At 49.6% G+C, this 19,009-nt stretch overlaps 1 protein-coding gene across 3 annotated transcripts in view; it reads right to left on the minus strand.

Moving 5' to 3' along the window:
• Nucleotides 1–656: 656 nt before the first annotated feature.
• Nucleotides 657–19,009, minus strand: part of CAMK1D (calcium/calmodulin dependent protein kinase ID) — a 388,105-nt gene continuing 369,752 nt past the window's right edge. For 2 of the 3 annotated variants that reach the window (XM_043479612.1, XM_043479614.1), the window contains exons 7-11: nucleotides 17,026–17,138; nucleotides 15,287–15,365; nucleotides 9,661–9,748; nucleotides 8,609–8,726; nucleotides 657–6,355 (exon numbers count right to left, since the gene is read on the minus strand). In XM_043479612.1, the coding sequence (XP_043335547.1) occupies nucleotides 6,237–6,355; nucleotides 8,609–8,726; nucleotides 9,661–9,748; nucleotides 15,287–15,365; nucleotides 17,026–17,138 (517 nt within the window). In that variant the 3' untranslated portion in view covers nucleotides 657–6,236. Of the gene's footprint in view, nucleotides 6,356–8,604; nucleotides 8,727–9,660; nucleotides 9,749–15,286; nucleotides 15,366–17,025; nucleotides 17,139–19,009 lie in introns of all 3 variants that reach the window. The other variant, XM_043479613.1, reaches the window with a different exon arrangement.

The raw sequence follows: 19,009 nt of genomic DNA on the forward strand, positions 1-19,009 counted from the left end.
GTGCCCAGGAAATGGACAGGTGTGGGCGTGTGTGGGCAGGCATGTGAGACTCAGGTTTTCCTGGAAATTAATGTTGGCTTTTCCTGCAAACGACTCAAGAATATCTAGTTAGTGTGATCTGGATTTCTGGGGGCTTCTGGGTCCACCTCCAGCCACCTTCTACAGCAAGGCAAGGCAAGGCAAAGGGGGAGCCTGAGAGCCCATCAGAAGCCTCAAAGCCAAGCTGTGCCTGTCCTGCCCCCATCCGTGGCACGACTCCGGCACAGGATTCCTGGGGTGGTGATATAAAGTATTTGCATTGTGCTCACTCACTTCGGTCACATCCAGCTCTTTGTGACTCCGTGAACCATAGCCCGCCGGGCTCCTGTGTCCATGGGATTCTCCAGGCAAGAATACTGGAGTGGGTTGTCATGCCCTCCGCCAGAGGAGCTTCCCTACTGAGGAACTGAATCCGCGCCTCTTGTGTCCCCTGCATTTCAGGTGTATTCTTTACTGCTTGAGCCATCAGGGGGGCCCCATAAAGTATTCAGGGGACCTTATGAATTTCCAGGGGCTCCTTCCTTCAAATCCAAACATTATTTATAGAGAGGAGGAAAGAGAGAGCTGTTGAAACACTCCAGTCTGGCTTCTTATGTAGGAAACAAACAGCACACATCTGAAGGTGATTAATTGTCTTTATTGGAGGAAAACAAGAAGTCATCAATCTCGTCATCATTATGATAGAAATCTTGATATGTGTACATGATTGTCAAGGCAGAGAATCATTTGCTACACAGGCCCGTTAACAATTTTGCAGTGCCGCAAACCTATGTGGAGTAAACTTCTTGCAGAGTTTATTACATGCACGGAATAAATGCACAGTTTCCCTTCTTTTGGACAAGCATGTTTTTATGGAAAAACTGAATCAATTACAAGCCTAGTAATAATAGACACAGGGACATTCCTGGGTTCAATGTCATAAGCTTTTGGAAAACATGCTCACTGTTGGGAGAGCTGCAAGAAGGACCATGACATTATTGCAGTGACCAGAGCCAATTTAGAAATTGTTCCAAATTTTATTCTGGACAGAATGTACCTTTTGTATTAATATCTTTCAACCTGAACATGGGGCTAAGATAAATGTTCTCTGAAACATGCCGCCTGCCTTGCAAAACAAAGATGCTGCTGCAAGGTTGTAGCATTTTTGTCACGATTACAATGTTTTTGTTTTAATAACATGTCAAGAGCCTGGCTGCCAGCGCTGCCCCAGCACCTCCTCCCTCAAGTGCAAGGTTACCACGAGGGCCCAGGAACCTCAGTCTGTCCAGATTAAGCTTTTTCTTTGAGAAGTAATTTATCCAGTGTTTGGGGCTTTTGAGTTCCCCTGGTGATATTTTATCTCTATGATGAAAGCCTCAACACTCCTTTCATTTTCTTTTTTCCCATCCATAAGAAAATAAAATCACCTCGAAGTAAAAGAAGTTGGTAAATCATCAGAAGACACAATCATCATATGAGAAGTTCCCTGGAGACCAAAAGGTTAAAAATGGATATGGCGAATGCAGAAGCGGCATTAGTACAAAGGGGGAAATGCAGTAGTCAGTCCCTTTGGTGTAGAGAGAGACACAGACACCAAGAAGCCATTCCACACTTTGTCCACGAAACCAGACCTGGCAGCCACATGCTGCAGGGTTGGCTGCCAAATGAACAGCCTTTGGGTTTGCAGAAGCAGAGGCCCCGGAGCCACAAGCGCAGCTGCTCCTGCTACAAGTGGCAGGGAAGGCGGGAGAGACTGATGCTCCTGCCCGTTGGATTTGGCCCAGAGCAGGAGGTGGGCCAGGTCGCGGCCAGCATGCAGGGCCGACTTCACAGTGGGGCTGGGCTCCTGTGCCTGTGCTGGGCTGCAGATTGTGATGTACTGGGACCACACTGAAGGTCAGGGCTGAAGGGGGCTTGGGCCTCCTGCCTTCCTCTTTCTCCTCCCTGCCTTCTGGCCAATGTAGAAGTGTCAAGCAATCCCATTGGCAGCCTGGTTTTCTTGGCATCCCTGTGAATTAAGCTCCCCTTTAAGAAATCTGCCCAATTCACCCTTCCTATCTCAACTTTGTCAATTCTGAAAACCAACTGGAACACTCTTTGGCCAACTTGCAGCCCCAACCTAGGACCAGCCCCCTGTCCCTCGCAAAGAGTGGTGGGTTACAAACTGGTATATACATTTTTTTTTTTTAAACAAACTGAACAGTGTTTGGTCTGGAATGTGTTTAAGGAAAAGGCCAACTCTGCAGAGTGTAAGTGGACAGAACAGGAAGCAGTATTGTTTCAGAAGAACATGCAAAGGTTTCGTGCATCGGTTGATTCAGAGGACCTTCATTCCATTTGCCAGAAGTGACAGTGAGACCCTAGGAAAGAGCACATCTTATTTCTGCTTATGGAAATGGGAGGAACTGCCCTCTACTGGGCCTTGCTGTCCATTTTCGCAACCAGAGGAAGCCCAGAAGGGAGTTTGTGGAGACCACACAAAGTTGGGAAGTTGAAAGTGTCGCAGGCGAAACACAGAGGCCATAACCCTCCTTCTCCCACCCTCAAACCTGGAGCAATGGTTCCAGAGTGGCTTCTCCAAGGTGAAGAATCAACACAGCCCAGGCTCTGGGTGGGTGAGGGGGCCATGGCAGCCAAAGTCTTAAAATACTGAGTTATCTCCACTGGGATACAGTCTTTTCTCACAACACATCAAACCCCAGGGCATTCATCAAGCTGTCACTCCTCCAAAGAAAGGGTTAGCCCCTTTCTTTGCAAGGAGGGCTCACTTGCATTCCATCCCTTTGTCCCTAGTGTTTTTGGCCTTCATTCTAAAGGAGGGGGTCTTCCTCTTCCATTCATAATCCGCCCGGATCTTCTGGACACCACGGGAGACAAATGAACAGGATGAGATTAGTGCCGTAGGTAGACTGAGCTGGGGGGACATGTGTCACATGCCTTTCACCAGCTCATCCTCCCTGAGTGCCAGAGACTTGCCTGGTCAGCTCTAAGCCCGGCTGCCCAGTTCCCTGGACGCTACGCTCAGAGCCAGCTGAAGACTGGGACTTGCTCGAAAGTCTGTCAGGGCCACACTTGGGTGCACGCTCTCTGTTTCAGACAAATGCTAGCCTCCCTGATGGCCTCATGGATGAGATGAAGATCAGGGAAGTGAAGGAGAGACAGACAGGCAGCTGAGGGCAAAACCATTCGAAGACACTATTTCAAATAAGAAAAACAATCAACTTTCTCTGAGGAGGTGAAGAGACCAAATTGGTGGGGGGTGGGGGCGGGGTGTTGGAAGGAAGCCTGTGATGAAGTCCATGGTCCATCCTTAGTCTAGCCACAGGCACTGGCCTTGAGATGTGTAAGCTGGGTGTCCCTATGAAAAGCTCAGCTTCTGTTGGTATAATCTGACATCAGTGAGGGTCATAGGACTCAGTCACTCCACTTGGCAGGTGTTACCAAAAGGCATATTCCGAGTTCTCTTCCCATGTTGTAGTCAAGTGTAAATAACACGGTTGAAAGAGAACCTCCATTTTTTAACCACAAAGGCCTCTCTGAGCAGAGCAGCTTTTCCATGTGGGGCTTATTTTCTCCTCTTCCTAAAACAATGGGGGAAAAACCTGAGTCTGGTGGCATCCAGACAGCAGAGATTCACCTGATGTCAAGTTCAACAGAGTCTACTTTTGGGCTGAAACAGTCACTATCTTCTTGCAGTTTGGTACTGAGACCTGATGTGGCCAACCATGGCCAAGAGCTGACCCCAAATCACAAAGAGGCACCTGCAACCTGCCCGTCTTTCAGCTCTTCTGCACTTTTCAGGTAGGACATATTTTCAAATTGCATAGAACATGTATCCCACACTTCAGCTCCAGAAAATAATTTGACACCAATAAATCTGGCTTGAGATGCTGCTTCCCAAGTACAAATGACTGTGTAGGGCACAGTTCAAGGAGCTGGTAACTATTTGGGCACATGTTCTAAGTATCAGATTCAGGCAAATTATCACCCTTCCTCCATAACATCTAAGTACTTCTTCTCTTATACTGTAAAAACTTGGATCTTCCATTACACTTGCTAGTTAGCAACATTCTACTAAAGTCCTGGGAGACATGCCTCAGTTTCCTGATTCTGTTTATAATATTCATGCTATTGTCCTCCAAATGAGGCAATACTTGCTTCCTAATTGGGTCTTCTGTCATTTTATAGACATTTCCAGGCTTTTTACAAATTTTGAAGAGTAACACCTTGATTTCCACTCTGGATACACGTGTGGCAGATGTCAAGTGGGATTCCTGTCAAGGGGCTGAGCGTCCGTGATGCGGAGGACATGGGGTGAACCAGATGCCTGTCTTTCCAGCGGCTCTTACACACACCTGCACTGCTGTCCTGAAGGAGGCAGAATGCAGCTGTTGAGCCTCATAACAGTGTGTGTGTGTGTGTGTGTGTTTGTGCTGAGGGGACCATCACTGAACATTTGGCCTACACCCAGGCAAAGGTGTAGAAGTGACAAAGACAGCCTGACCAACAGGATCCACTGAGTGACTATCTGCGGGAGAAGAGCATGAGGACAATAGCCAGGGAAGTCATGGGACCATCAAGAAGACATGCAGGGACCCACTGCGCCTCGAGGCCAACTGTGCGGATGCAGAGTCAGGGCATCGTGTGGGCACGGGGGCTGAGGGAGGGCTTTTGCATCTGGCTCCACCTGCTCACCTCTTCATGACAGCATCTTGGAAGCCTCCTGGAGAAGCACTTTGTCCTGGGTTTCGCACTGTGCTCGCTCTATCCTACACACCCGTCCACCACATGGGTGTACAACGTGGCCCAGCTTTCCTGGGACACTGTTGGTTTGAAAGTCCTTCAGTCCTGGGACACCCTTCAGTCCTGGGACACCTGGGACCACTGGTGACCCCACCATCTCAGATCTTTGGTTTGGGGATTCCCTTTGTCAGAGGGATGGCTTTGCATGCCAGCTGGGCCTGGCTGGGGTGGTCTCTGGTTGTCACTGCAGTGGTCAGTGTCCTACTGGCTGGGCAGGTCACCTCTCCTCACCTCACATCAATGGGGTCTTTTCCAAGGTCATGGCCCTCTCTTCCCTTCTCCGGATCCTCACCCTCTAAGAAGAGCGTAAACACTTGCAGAAACAACTGGTGTGAGCTGGAGGCTGTTCGCAGTTGTAAGATTAGAAATGCATTTTTAAAAAACAGAGAGATCAGTTTTAAAACTGCATAGCTGGGCTTTCACATGCCACCCTCCTCATGAGAAAGGAGAGCTGTGTGAGAAATTTGCTCCAAACAAAATGGCAATCGTGCTCTTTCTGTGCGGGAGGCTCTGAAATTTTTGCAGGGGGAGAGGGGTCATCTCCTTCATCACAAGTCTAGCCTTTCATCTGCTCTGGGGGAGCAGGCTTCTTCATTTCTGACTGCTGATGGCCAGAGGCCCCACGGTCTCCAGTTGGAGAGGGCTTTGCTGGAGGAGCTGCCAGGCAAGGTTTTCTGCAGGTGCCCTCCCACGGGCTCCCCAACTCCCAGGGAGAAAACAGGCCTGCAGAAGAGGTGAGTTACCTTCTCAGAGAACTGCCCCTCCAAGGAAGAAAGGGAGACAAGGAGAAGGAACTGAAGTAAAGTGCACTCTTCACCTTGGAGACAGATTCTCGATCAATCCTCTATTAGAATTTTAAAAAATACTTTTAAATTCCCTTTGAAGGAAAAAAAAAAAATCTCTTAAAGGTTAACATAAAATTCTACTACCAACAAGCAAAAGATACAGGTCATGGAAGTAAGAAGTATAGCTTGAAAGGACACATTTCTTAAAAGGAAAAAAAAAAAAAAAAACAACCCTAATGCACAATATTTACCAATACTTAAATAATCCAGTTGAAACCTTTTTTTTTTTTTTTGTCATGAATGAAAAAATACAACATAGACGGGTACCTCTACTGAGAAGAGCGGAAACAACAGGGCTTGGGGAGAGGAACTGAGAAAGTCCATTCTGTTAGAGCTTTGCGAGATTCATATGTACAGCACCAGATCCCTTGAGTCAGTACAGTTTGTGAGAAATGAACACTTCAGAATTGCAGTATAAAATATGGCCATAAAAAAACTGCTGTCTTCCAGTCCTGTGCAGGGAGGCGCACCATGCAAGGTGGGATCGCTCTGGAGTGGCTGGTGGCGCTGGTGGCCCCCGGGGGCCCCCCTTCCCTGGCCCGGCCCCCCGGGCCCCACCTCCAGGGCCAGTCACTTGCTTCCAGAGTGCCCTGTCGTCACAGTGGTGGGCCTCGGTCTCCGATCCGCTCCCACTCCTGAGACCCCGGACGAAGAGGACATGAAACTACAGAGCGTGGAGGGTGTCAGACCTGCAGGGGGTCAGCGGACACAGGAAGTTCAAAGCTTTAGAAGAACGTACTCACTCCCTCTTCCCGCTGCAAGGGTTTGTTGGGGTGGGGGGGACAAACTTTGAGGCCCTTGCTTCTAACTTTTTACCTACCCACAGGAAAACATCTGCAAGGATCCCAAGTCTTCTTAGGGACTTGTGCTCCCTCCTTGCTTCCATATAGCAATGATAACCGTGTTGTATTTGGATACATCATGGTTTAGCTACTGTAACAGGACAGCTTCCATTTACTGAGCATTTACTACATACTAGGCATCAGGCTAGGTACTAAACACGTGTGTGTGTGTGCGTGCGTGCATGCTAAGCTGCTTCAGTCAAACCCGACTCTGCAACCTATGGACTGTAGCCCACCAGGCTCCTCTGTCCATGGGATTCTCTGGGCAAGAATACTGGACTGGGTTGCAATGTCCCCCCTCCAGGGGATCTTCCTGACCCAGGGACTGAACCCACATCTTTTATGTCTCCTGCATTGGCAAGTGTGTTCTTTGCCACAAGCACTGCCTGGGAAGCCCATTGAATACATACTGTCCTCATAGGAACTGTTTATTTCTTACAACAGTGCTGGGAAAGCAGGGATTTTAAGAGCGAATAAAGAATGACCCCAGCTTGGTGTGTGCTCTGGACTCTTGGCTAAGAAGCATCTGTGACTCAGGGCACACTGACCTAGTCCTGCATGAATCGGCAGCCCCCTAGTCTAGAACAATTCCTGACATGCTGCATCTCCAATGCTCCCCAGGCAGACGGATGATCTTAGCTGAGGCAGTGTACCACCCACCCTCGCCACCACGAACTCATGAACGCAAACACATGGACGCCGTAAAGTAAATGACTATGATGGCTTTGCTGTCAAAGCCACTGACTGAATCTTCAAATAATAGATTGTGGGGTTTCCTTTGAGCGGAAGGTGGAAAGAATTTGCACTGAAATATAAATTGGGCCTAAAGCAGTGTGCAGTTGTGTCAGGAGATGTTCAGTGGCGGTTTCCTGGGAGAAAGTAAGGGCTGGACGTTCAGAAATGAGACTTGAGGATTATTTAAAGACGAAGGGAACCAGGAAGGAAGGTAAACAGGAAGGAAGTATCATGCCCAGGGTGAGACCAAGCTGAAGGGTTTCAATGAAGGAAATTCTGCAATGCAGATGAGAGCTTCCCTGGTGGCTCAGAGATAAAGAATCCGCCTGCCCATTCAGGACACACCTGAGCCGGGAAGATCCCCTGGAGAAGGAAATGGCAACCCACACCAGTATGCCTGCCTGGGAAATCCCATGGACAGAAGAACCTGGCAGACTTCAGTCTACGGGGTCACCAAAGAGCTGGACACGATTTAGTGACTAAACAACTACAAGTGGAGCAGATGAGACTGTGGAAAAGCCTAGAGATCAAGGTGAACATGTAGAGCAGGGATTGAGAGATAAATATAAGGAGGGTGTGCCTGTGTCCTTGGTGATGTATTGTTCCACGCAAACACGGAGGACAACGAAACATCAGTATGGCTTGGCCAAAAATCTGGTTTAGGTGTTCTGTAACATATTATGGACAAACCTGAACCAACTTTTTGGCCAACCTAACATCTTTACTCTGATCACAAAGCCAACACACTTCAAATAAATTAGCTCAAATGATCATCAGCAAAATAATACATTTTAAAAGTCAGTGAGACCCAGGCTGTCATGAGTCTCTGTCATCGGTCTCTAAGGGTGACGCCCAATGAGAAGCAAGTCAGATCATAAGGAGATGCATCAGAAAGTGTTAGCTTCCGTTCACACATGGCTGGGTGGGACTTGAGCCACTGATTTCTCATCTCGATGTGGAAATACTAGGACTCGGTTACATAAATATTAAATAATTAAAATTTTAAACTATTTTGAAAAACAGTGTCCTAGAGCTGTTGGGAGTGTTAATGAAATCGAGTATTAACAGTGCCTGACACACAGTAAAGTGAAAGTGGTAGTTGCTTAGTCGTGTCCATCCCATGGTCTGTCCATGGAATTCTCTAGGCAACAGTACTGAAGTGGGTTGCCATTTCTTTCTCCAGGGGATCTTCCCAACCCAGGGATCAAACCAGGGTCTCCTGCACTGCAGGCAGACTTTTTACCATTTGAGTTACCAGGGAAGCCTGACACATAGTAGGTACTCGGCAAACCAGAGTCCCCTTTCCTCCCTACCAGATCTGTCTCAAACACCAGTTGGAAAGTTCTGTTTTTGCTACATACGCACAATCTTTTTGGCTGGCCAGACTGAGGCTGCTCGAAACACTTGCATTTGAACTGTCCAGGCTGCTGCCAAGATGTAGTTTTCTCATATGTCTCACAACGGCCGTGGCATTAAACGCTTGCTGAAATTTAAGAAAGAGGAAAAGCAGACAAAATATTTCAGCTAATTAGAAAAGCCTCAGGCTGTCTCCTATCATTTCTCTTGTTACCCTCAGCAGTTTAAACTTCTAAAAACATTCTCATGATCCTCTAGAAAGGAAACTGGTGTTGTCGCTTCTTCCAAAAGTACACTCATCCTTTGACCCTCTCCCTCCATCAAAATACATTTTGGAGATGAAGAGAATATTTTTCTTCTGACATAATAATGTAAACTACAGAATAAATGTAAACCAATTCTCTCCATAATTTAGAAGTGACTTCTAGAATAAAAAGCATATTGTAATAACGCAGTACCTTAAAATCTTATTTTTAAGAGTTTTCATTTTCTGATTATTGGTGTTTTTGTCCTAAATAACAGCATTTCCTGTGAATAAAGTAGTTCAATGGAATTATTATCTGCATAGTGTCTACTTGTTGGCTCTCATGGAAAAATAGCCAGCTCTTAATTACCCATGCTTATGAGGACACAGGCTAATGGTTTAAGTCCATCACATTTTTACTGGAATGTAGTGATAAGTTCAATTGAGATTTCCTGTTTCCCTTTTCCATTTTTATATCACTTTTTAATAAGAGTCAATTCCTCAAAGTTCCAACAAAGTGAAGGAAGACAACAGGGATTTCTTAGGAAATTGCAAATAAGGAAGAGCTGGCAATATTGCTATTTCTGGATGTCAGAAGGAAGATATTAAATCATATACTTTATCCTTCTCACACCACGATGCTCTCTTCAAGTCTTAATCTTTACTACTTAAAATCAGCACCATTATTTGGGTGAGGTTCTGGAAATTTTCATCAGACCTCCTGGGTGAGAACAACCTTTAGAAAGAAGAAGCCCTCTAACCATAGGGCAGGTATGAGTGGTCAAGTTCACTGGGAATGCAGGAAATAAGGACTTACTCTCCACTTGCTTTTGGCGAAGTTCTTCCGGATCTGGGCGCTGACCGACTCGTGGATGTTTTTGCTGAGGGCTGTGTCACCAGCGATCCTGAAACCAAGGCAAAGATGCTTCTTCAGAAGGGTTTTGCAGGCGGCGGGGTGGCGAGGGGTGTGGGCTCTGACACCAAGTCCCATGCTATTGTGGCGAAGCCATGTCCTGTCCCCTTCCCCAGGTTTGCTAAGAGGGTGGCCTGCACCCCCAAGGCTCTGGTTGGAATGTTCACAGTCCACCACCACCGTACTCCGAGCCCCAACCCACCTCCTCTCTGCACCCCTCCAGGCTTGGGCAGCACCTTCATGGCAGACCGCTCTGGCTGGCTCCCCACTCGCCCTTTGTCACCTCCATTCCTGCAGCTTCAGAGCCCACAAGGACCACACAGCCTGAGCTCAGCTCCCCTCCCTTTGCCCCAGCTTTCTACCTGCTAGGCCTCACCCTGAGGTTGCAAGCAGGTCCGCCACCTGGTCTGACCTCCCAGCTTCCTCCCACCGGCCCCTCTGCCTGGCATCCCCAGAGCCTCTGGTCCACGGACCGCTCACCGTCCCGGGCCCACCGCTCCATTCTGACGCTATCCCGGCTAAGCTAAGTTCCGCCACGTTCCACTCTTACTCCCACCCCCAGGGCCCCTTATCTGCTCTGTGCTCGGTGACAGGGACCCCAGTCTCAGCTCAGCCCTGACTGGTACACCTTCTCCTGCATTTCCTTGAGAAGTCCTCAGAACTGCAAGGACCACGGCCCGCTACATCCCACTGGGTCCCTGACATCACTGGACAATCTTGATGTTGTTCCTGCTGGACCTTAGCTTTCTATCACAGGGAGGAAAGGCAGGCTTAGTCTTTACCTCCTACCCCCAGAGGCCCCCCTCATCCTATTACTTCCTCCCTCTGCTTTGTCACACCTCTTCTCCCTCTCTTCCCCACTTCCCTCCTCCTCCCGGCCTCCCAATCTGTTCTTACGCCTCCCTCTTTTCTCTGGGCTTATGGTCTCCAGTCTTATCGATGACCTGGGGGTCTCTCCAGCCCATTCTTCCCCCTCACACCCTTCTCAACCTTAATACCATCCCCATTCGACATTCTACCCCCCACCCCCATTCTCTGGCAATCTCACAGGAAACTGTGTTTTGCTGTCTTTTCTGGGCTTGAATCCATCCATCTTCCCTTTCTCTTAGCACCAAACTATTCAATTCTAAGCTGACTTCTGATGCTTCAGAAATAATTTGTTGGATTTTGGAAAAGTTAATGGGTAGACAGATGCTGGGGACACTGACCATCCTTTCTGGTGGGAAGGTGACCTGTGGGTGAGGGAGTTGGCCAGGTCTCAGACGGCCCGGGACCCAGGCCAGCCTGGACACACACTGCTGTGTCCATTCACTTCAGGACATGAAAGGAAGAAACCACCGCTGTATAGAATACACATTCCCACCACCAGCCTTTCCCGTTGGAACTGAAAACATGGCTGGTGCACTCTGGAAGGGAAGTCTGTGTCAGGCTGGATCTAAGTTTAGAATACAGTCTTATATCCCAGCTCAGCGCAAGACCCCGTCAATAGACTCCTGTAGTTTTCCCAGCAGCGCTGAAAATACACAGCTCAGACGACGCTCAGAAATGAACCTAAGCCAGCGAGGTTTCCATTTCCTTTTCTGCCATTTTTTTTTTTTTTTTTTTTGGTGAAGTATAGTCCCCATGGACTGTGGCCTGCCAGGCTGCTCTGTCCATGGGATTCTCCAGGCAAGAATACTGGAGTTGGTAGCCATTCCCTTCTCCAGGGGATCTTCCCGACCCAGGGATTGAACCCAGGTCTCCTGCATTGCAGGTGGATTTTTTTTTTTTTTAACCATTTGAGTTACTAGGGAGGCCCTAGGTTTCCATGTCCAACAACTGTCAATAGCCCCTTTCCCCAGACACATATCAGTGAAGAGAAATATCTGAATGCGCCAACCAAGGAAGCATACATGTTATGAAGCCTCTTCTCCTGGAGGGCTCATGCGCGTCCTCCTGCGCCTCTTGAAACAACTACATCCTCAGAAAAGAACACCAATTCCACCTGTTGGTGGCCAGCTCTTTCTTGGAAACCTGGGGCAGAAGTGGCCAGAAAGATCGAACTCCTCGGAGTCCCCTCCAAAACAAACAGGCTGGCTGGGGTGTCAGGGAGACGCCCTTCCCTGTGGGCGAGCATGGCCGAGGGGGAGGAAAGTGCAAACCTTCGGTTGTTCTAGTAAAGTCCTGTGCTCGCTTCCCAAAGTGCCCAGGCGTGCTGCCACTGGCGAAGGACCCAGCAGGACAGACAGTGGCCCAGAGGCCCCTGTTAAACATCAGCTTGGAGGTGAAGTCACCTCGGCTCATGACAGCTCACCACCTTCCTCAAACAGGCATCACTCCCAGCAGCCAGGAAGTTCCCAAGGATAACGTGGGATGCCCAGCGCTCCCAGCTTCAGGATCATTCACCGGCAAAACCACAGGCACAGAATCTTAGAACTAGAAGGGACCTGGGATGTCACCTCGATTGTCCTAGGAATTGAACAACACCTCGGATACAGAAGAATTTCCTGATGATTCTGTACACACATGTAAAGCTACAGGCACCTCTATTTCATCCGGGTCTCCGACTCTCTCTTGCTTCCCAGTTTTTGCCTCTAAACTAACAACGGAGATGGCATTTATATCAATCACGCTCTGTCGGGTCTGTCTGGCTCTTTCTCTCCACACACAGATCATCAAACTCCTCTCCTCGCCTTTTGGTCCTTTGATATTGTGTATACAATCAAAGAAGTCTCTGGGCTTCCCAGGTGGTTCAATGATAAAGAATCCACCTGCCAGTGCAGGAGACACAGGTTCGATCCCTGGGTTGGGAAGATCCCCTGGAGAAGGAAATGCAACCTGCTCCAGTATTCTTGCCTGAGAAATCCCATGGACAGAGGAGCCTGGCGGGCTACAGTGCATGGAGTTGCAAAGGTGTCAGACACAACATAGCAACTAAAAAGTAACAACAACACTGTTCTCTCAGTGCCTTCACAGCTCTGATGGTGCGTTTTCCTAACCACTTGCTCAAGACAAGCTTGGTGATGCCTAGTGTGTCTCCCAGACCCCTGGGATCCGCCCCAGTTCCTGTGGGTACTGCAGCTCAGCCGCTCGAAGCCCCGGGGAGGGGAGGGGTCTCCATGAACACTGAGGAGAGGGCTGCAGATGCCCCCTGGCTGTGCCAACACAACAACGTCCCCCCAGGAGGGCAAACTGCTGTTGCCCTGGGGACTGGCTGAGTGTCACCTGGGGTCACCTGAGGTCATCTGCTGACCCCCAGGATCATCACTGTGGTTTGTTAATCACTGAAACTGGAGGCAGAGGCTCAGAACAATCCAAATGAGGTAAACAAACCTCGTCAAGTTCTTTCCTGTCACTGGGACTGGATTCCCATCCTGCCATTGCCTGCTCTTTAGCCGTAAGCCAGCAGTTGGTTGGCTCCCAACCATCCATCACCCAGACGAAGGCGAGGCCTCCCTTGTGGGGCTGGGGAACATATGCTGAGATGCACTGACTGCCCTCTGCAAGGACAGCTTGGAAAGGAGCCCTGTCCTGCCTAGAGGGGTCTGTTTTGAGGCTAAGGGGAGGCCCTGCCCTAGCCAAGCCAACCGGCCTTGGCTCAGTTGGAAAAGCAAGTGCAGAGTGAGAGATGATGCTCTCTGGGTGTCATCCACATACTGGGACCACAGTCTCCAGAACGGGGATGCTGGTAAAGCCATGTCTCACATCCTGCAAGCTCTCAGCTGAATCTGTGTTTTCAAGTTGCCTGGGCAGCTTTACATACGAGACACAGGTATGTTGTAAATGCAGGCAAGCGGGGTGTTTCTGGAATGCTTGAGTCAAACCATTTATCTTTACCATTTTCTGTCACTTGACTTTCTGGGAATTCTGAGATGCACAGTAAGAATTATAAAACATGGGGGAAAAGCCCCACCTCTGAAGTAAGGAGGCATTTATTTGTGCAACTCACATGCCAATACATCTCAGTGTGACCCAGGCTGATGACCCTGAAGTCATCTTAGACTTGACCTCTTTCCTGAGCTCCAGGCTCATTCTGCAAAGCACCCACCAGAACAGATCTGCATCAAGATGACATAGCACCCTCCTCGATTTCTTTCACTCCAGCCCGCCTGTTCCCCCAGCACAGCATCCTCCCAGCCCCTTGAACTGGACAATCTGGAATAATCTCACCACTTCCACAGGTCAGCCCGGGGCCCATAGCTTCCCCACCCCTGGCCTGTCCCCGCCCCCTCCCTTCATTCCTGGGACACTGGGCAGACCACCTCCACCCTCCTGGGGCCAGCCCTCTTCACATGACTGCTCTGCCCCTCCTGGCACCTCCCACGCCTAGTCCCCAATCCTGCTGCCAGGCTGAGGTTTTGAAAATGCAAATTTGATCACTCAGCTTAAAACCTGTTTGGGGTCCCCCTTGCCCAAAAGCAAAAGGATTCCAATAGATTGGAGATTATTAGGTACTCTTCTTCACATGGATTATCTCATTTGCTCCCTTGAAAATCCCTCTAGGATACATACCACTGTTATTTCCCATCTCAGAGCCACAGGTGAGGCCCAAAGTTTAAGGAGCTGGTTCACACAGCACAGCCCGAGTCCAGGACTGGGGTCCACGGGCCCAGCTGGAGCTCACGCCAGAACCTGTTGGGTCTCTCCTTTCCAGTCTCGTCTCTCAGTTCTCCTGTCCACTCTCACCAAACGCTGCAGCTTCATGGATGGGTGTACAGTGTGAGCCCCCAGGCCTGGCCCAGGAGGCTCACGCAGCCTGGAATCCCTGCCCCACCCTAGTGCCCGATGACAGCCTCTTCATAGCACAAGGCGGGCATCTCTGTGAAGTCCTGCTTGATTCTCAGCCCTGCCTTGCCCCTCTGCCAACATCAATGGTCTGCATATTGTACTGGCTGTTTTACTACTCCTGGTCTTTGTCTAAAAAAGGAGGCTCATGATGCTTTAATAAGAAGAGTTTAATGACGCATTTGCTACGTGCCAAATGTGCTAAATCTTCTATGTGTGCACGTGATCTCAGACACTGCTTCCACTGACCCCAAAAACTAGGTATCATCATCCTCACTTGAAAGATGAGAAAATTAAGGCTCAGAGAAGTAGAAGTTGAACCAGAGTCACCGGTTCAACCCTAGTAAGTGGCACAGAAGCACGTTGGCTTCAGGGCACCGCAGGAAATGTAGTCCAGGATGTCGTAAACTATCAGTTCATCCTGCTAGAGGCGATGAACCACTAACTTGAAAGGCATCTTAGAAGAAAAAGAACATATAACCTCAATCCACTTACTGGCTGAGTAATAACCTCAAGGAATGAAACTCTGCTCTTAAAGCCTCCTTGGGGGATTACCTTCAATAAAAACGAGCCTAAAATATTTCACATAAAATGAAAAAGCTACAGCTATTTCTTGTGCATCTGTCATTAGTGCCTTCAGAGACCATGTCCTCCGAGGTTGGGTGGGAAAAGGAAGAAAGCGGCTGGCCAGATGGGATGCCAAGCCTCACCCGTGGTTTCCACAGTGGAGACCCAGCTGCCTGGCCCCTCGAGTTGATGTTCTTACCATGGGTGCCGAGCTGCCTGCTCGCATGTGTATCTTTTATTTGGATCTTTCTCCATCAGGTTCCGAATGAAGTCTTTTGCTGTTCAAAAAGAAGGCGCAAGGAGAGGAATCAGTGTGTGGCCTGAGGTATGACAGTAAGATACCAGTGGGTCTTTGGGAGTATCAAGGGCACCATGACAAACATGAGACCAGCCTTCCACAGCCACTAGTGAGCTGGGACAAAAGGCAGCGGTACCAGCATTTGGGGAAAAGAGAAGCTGAGACCTGAGGCTCTGAGTGGTGACACAGTGAATGAGGAGGCAGCTGAGCCTGGCCTGGGACCTGCTTTCCTGGCTCTGAGTCCCTTCCTGCTGGCAGGCAGCTAGTGGCACCTGTGGTCCAGGGAAGAGACGAACAATCCTTGTCACCAGGTGCCTCTCACTCAGCTCACCGCTGCCTCAGGGAGCTGTTTCGTTGATATCTTCTCCATGTTAAGACATCACTGATTCAACAAAATGGCCCAAGCACCCACTAGGCTTCCCAGGGCTTGGGCCAGCGCTGCAGACACACAGCCCGCCAGAAGCGCCCCCTGCAGCCCCCGTGGATGATGACAAACAGCGAGCAGGAAATCATGATGCAGAAGGTGTGCCCTGGTGGAGAGGAGGAACTGCTTGGAGGCCCAGGAGTGGATGTGAGCCAGAGCAGGACACTGAGAGCGTGGGGGTGGGGGAGGGCTGGGTCCCAGGACTGGGGGATGACATGTGCCAGGGGGAAATGTCACCTCGTGGGCCCAGCAGCTCACTGCCCACAGGACTGGACTTCTGGGGGACAGCTGAGCCCTTCCCAAGTCAGAAGTAAACTAGTCCCCATGCGGCTCTTTCCTGAAAGCTTTGGAGAACCACAGTCCCATCCCAGGTTTTAGAAGACTGAGGAAGAAAGTAGGGCATTTCCAGCTAGGAGAAAACAATGCAAATAATAAAATGTGATATTTGAATAGGTGGTTCATTATTTCATTTGATCCTTATACCACCTGCCAGAGCGGCGGGGAAGAAGTAGTGTCACCATCCTCATCTGTTAGGAAGGAAGGTGAGGTAAGAGACATTTGATCTGCTCTTGTGGGCCTTGGGTTTGATTTTTCTCCCTGAGGGGGGAAATGGTGAACTTCCCTGGGAATGTTTCCTGTGGCTGAGTAGCTGAGATGTGGGCTCTGGCTTGAAGGCATGGGTTCAAACCCCAGCTCTGTCACTTACTACCCGTGTGGCTTCAGTCAGGTTATTTCACCTTCTGGGGTCTCAGTTTGCTTATCTGTGAAATGGGGCTAAGAGGATTCCGCACCTGACAGGTTGTCCTGTCCTGAGGATGGGGTGAGCTAGCACACATTTGGAGCTTATGGTTCTTAGCACATAGTAAGCGCTCAACAAACACGAGCTAACACTGTCTCCTGGAGATTACGAGTTTGAGTAAACTCCGGAAGGTGGTGCGGGTCAGGGAGGCCTGGCGTGCTGCGGTCCATGGGATCGCAAAGAGTCGGACACGACTGAGAACAACAAACACTGTCTGACTCCAGAGCACCCAGAGCAGGGCACGGCCGAGCAGAGGGGTGAGTCCCCACCCCCAGCCTGGCTGGGGCACACGGCCCAAGCCTCTCCTCGCATCACAAGTCAATTCAACGTGTGTAGCTCAGGACCATTCTGAGCCCCCAGGGCCTGTCGCAGACGCAGGTGGTCAGGGTGTGGGGGTCCCCGAGCCATGAGACCTACCCGAGTCGGAGATGTCATCCCAATAGGGGGAGTCGAACTCATATTCTGCCTTGAGGATCTGCTCAAAGAGCTTGGAGTCATTTTCATCATAGAAAGGAGGGTAGCCGCAGAGCCTAGAAGACAAGAAGGCGTGCGGATCTGAATCAGCTGTGGAACGAGCACCGTGTGCTGGCTCGACGGGCTGCCCGGAGGAAGAGCGGTTTTCGCCCAAGTGCAGAAACCTGAACTGCGTGTGCTGCAGACACAAGCTCTGCCAAGAATCCGAACCTTCTGTGGGTCCATGCGGCACAGAAGCAAGACTGGTTTCACAGGCAGCAAGAAGGGTTAGCCCAGGTGGTGACAGAGGCTGAACATGTACACTGAGTTCATCTTAAATGTTGCTGATCTTACTCCCCGTGATATCATCCCCAGTAGAAGACAGGTTAAGGAAACAAACAGAATGTATGTTTGGTGTTCTCTATAGAGAGCTTCCCTGGTGACCCAGCAGTAAAGAATCTGCCTTCAATGCAGGAGATGCAGGTTCGATTCCTGGGTTGGAAATGTCCCTTGGAGGAGGGTATGGCAACCCACTCCAGTATTCTTGCCTGGAAATGTCATGGACAGAAGAGCCTGGCGGGCTATGGTCCACGGGACTGTGAAAGAGTTGGACATGACTTAGAGACTAAAATGACAACAAATACATTTTAGAACCCTTCCAGGTTCACTTTATTTAATCAGAGCAAAATAGGGAAATTTTACAAGCCTGAGTAACCAAGTTGCCATATGTGGTCCCAAAATGCACAGTTTCATCCTACCACACCCAACCTGGGTATCTGAAAGGTTACAGTTTCTCCCATTAATATACAATAAGCAGAAGTTGACATAAGTTATAATACCATGACCTTTTTCCCAATGAACCCTTAAAATTGAATTTTCAAAGATAATCCAGGTCCAGTGGTTAGGACTTGGAGCTTTCACTGCAGTGGGCCTGGGTTCCATTCCTGATCAGGGAACTAAGATCCCACAAGTTGTGAGGGGCAAGCAGTCAAAAAAAAAAAAAAATCATTTAGGATGTTGGTGGAGAAAACTTCTAGTTCTGGAGGTACTGACAGTCACAATAAGGAATTTTTATTAAATACCCCTAATGTAACTCATGCCATGAAACTGTGGGTTCTCCCTCCCAGGTCTGCTACCAGCTCTGATGTGACCTTCACCACTAATAGGCCAGTGATACATTTTCTGGACCAAGATGTCCTCATCTAAACACAAAGAGGCCAGACTGGAAAATTCCTAACATTCTTGCTGGCTTTAAGATGCTGTGGCTCTGTGCCTCCTTCTCCCAATTTGTTTGGCTGGCTGTGCGTGCGTGCATTCTAAGTTGCTTCAGTCATGTTAGACTTTTTGCAGTCATGTTAGACTCTTTGCGACCCCATGGAATATAGCCTGCCAGGCTCCCCTGTCCATGGGATTCTCCAGGCAAGAATACTGGAGTGGGTTGCCATGGCCTCTTCCAGGAGATCTTCCTGACCCAGGGATTGAACCCTTGTCTCCGGCATCTCCTGCACTGGCAGGTGGGTTCTTTACTGCTAGAGCCACCTGTGAAGCCCTTGGCTGGCTGACAGACCAAGGGAAAGATCTGGTCCGTGCTTGAGGCCTGGGGCAGTGGGGTGAGGTGGGGTGGTGGAGGAGAGACGGGGCAGACAGGGGCAGGCCCTGGCTGGGACTGGACATTGGAAAGGGGTGAGATTTAGGCTGTGACCGTGATAGGCAAGGCTCGATTCCAGAAGGCCGGGCAAAGAGGTGGATGGCACAGAACTTGGTTCTGGGCCTGAGACAATCCCAGGGCGGCAGCAGCCACCGTGAGAGAGTCCTGCCCCCAGACGAGCCCGGAATCTTCCCACGCAGCCCAGTGTTGTTCAAAGCACAGCTACGGCCCAGAGACCAGTTTAATGAGAACAAGGGAACAGGCATCAACAGGCTCTAGGCCTTTGAGGGATTGAGGCTG

Source organism: Cervus canadensis, chromosome 10, assembly GCF_019320065.1.
Source record: "Cervus canadensis isolate Bull #8, Minnesota chromosome 10, ASM1932006v1, whole genome shotgun sequence".
In the NCBI taxonomy this organism is placed as follows: Eukaryota; Metazoa; Chordata; class Mammalia; order Artiodactyla; family Cervidae; genus Cervus; species Cervus canadensis.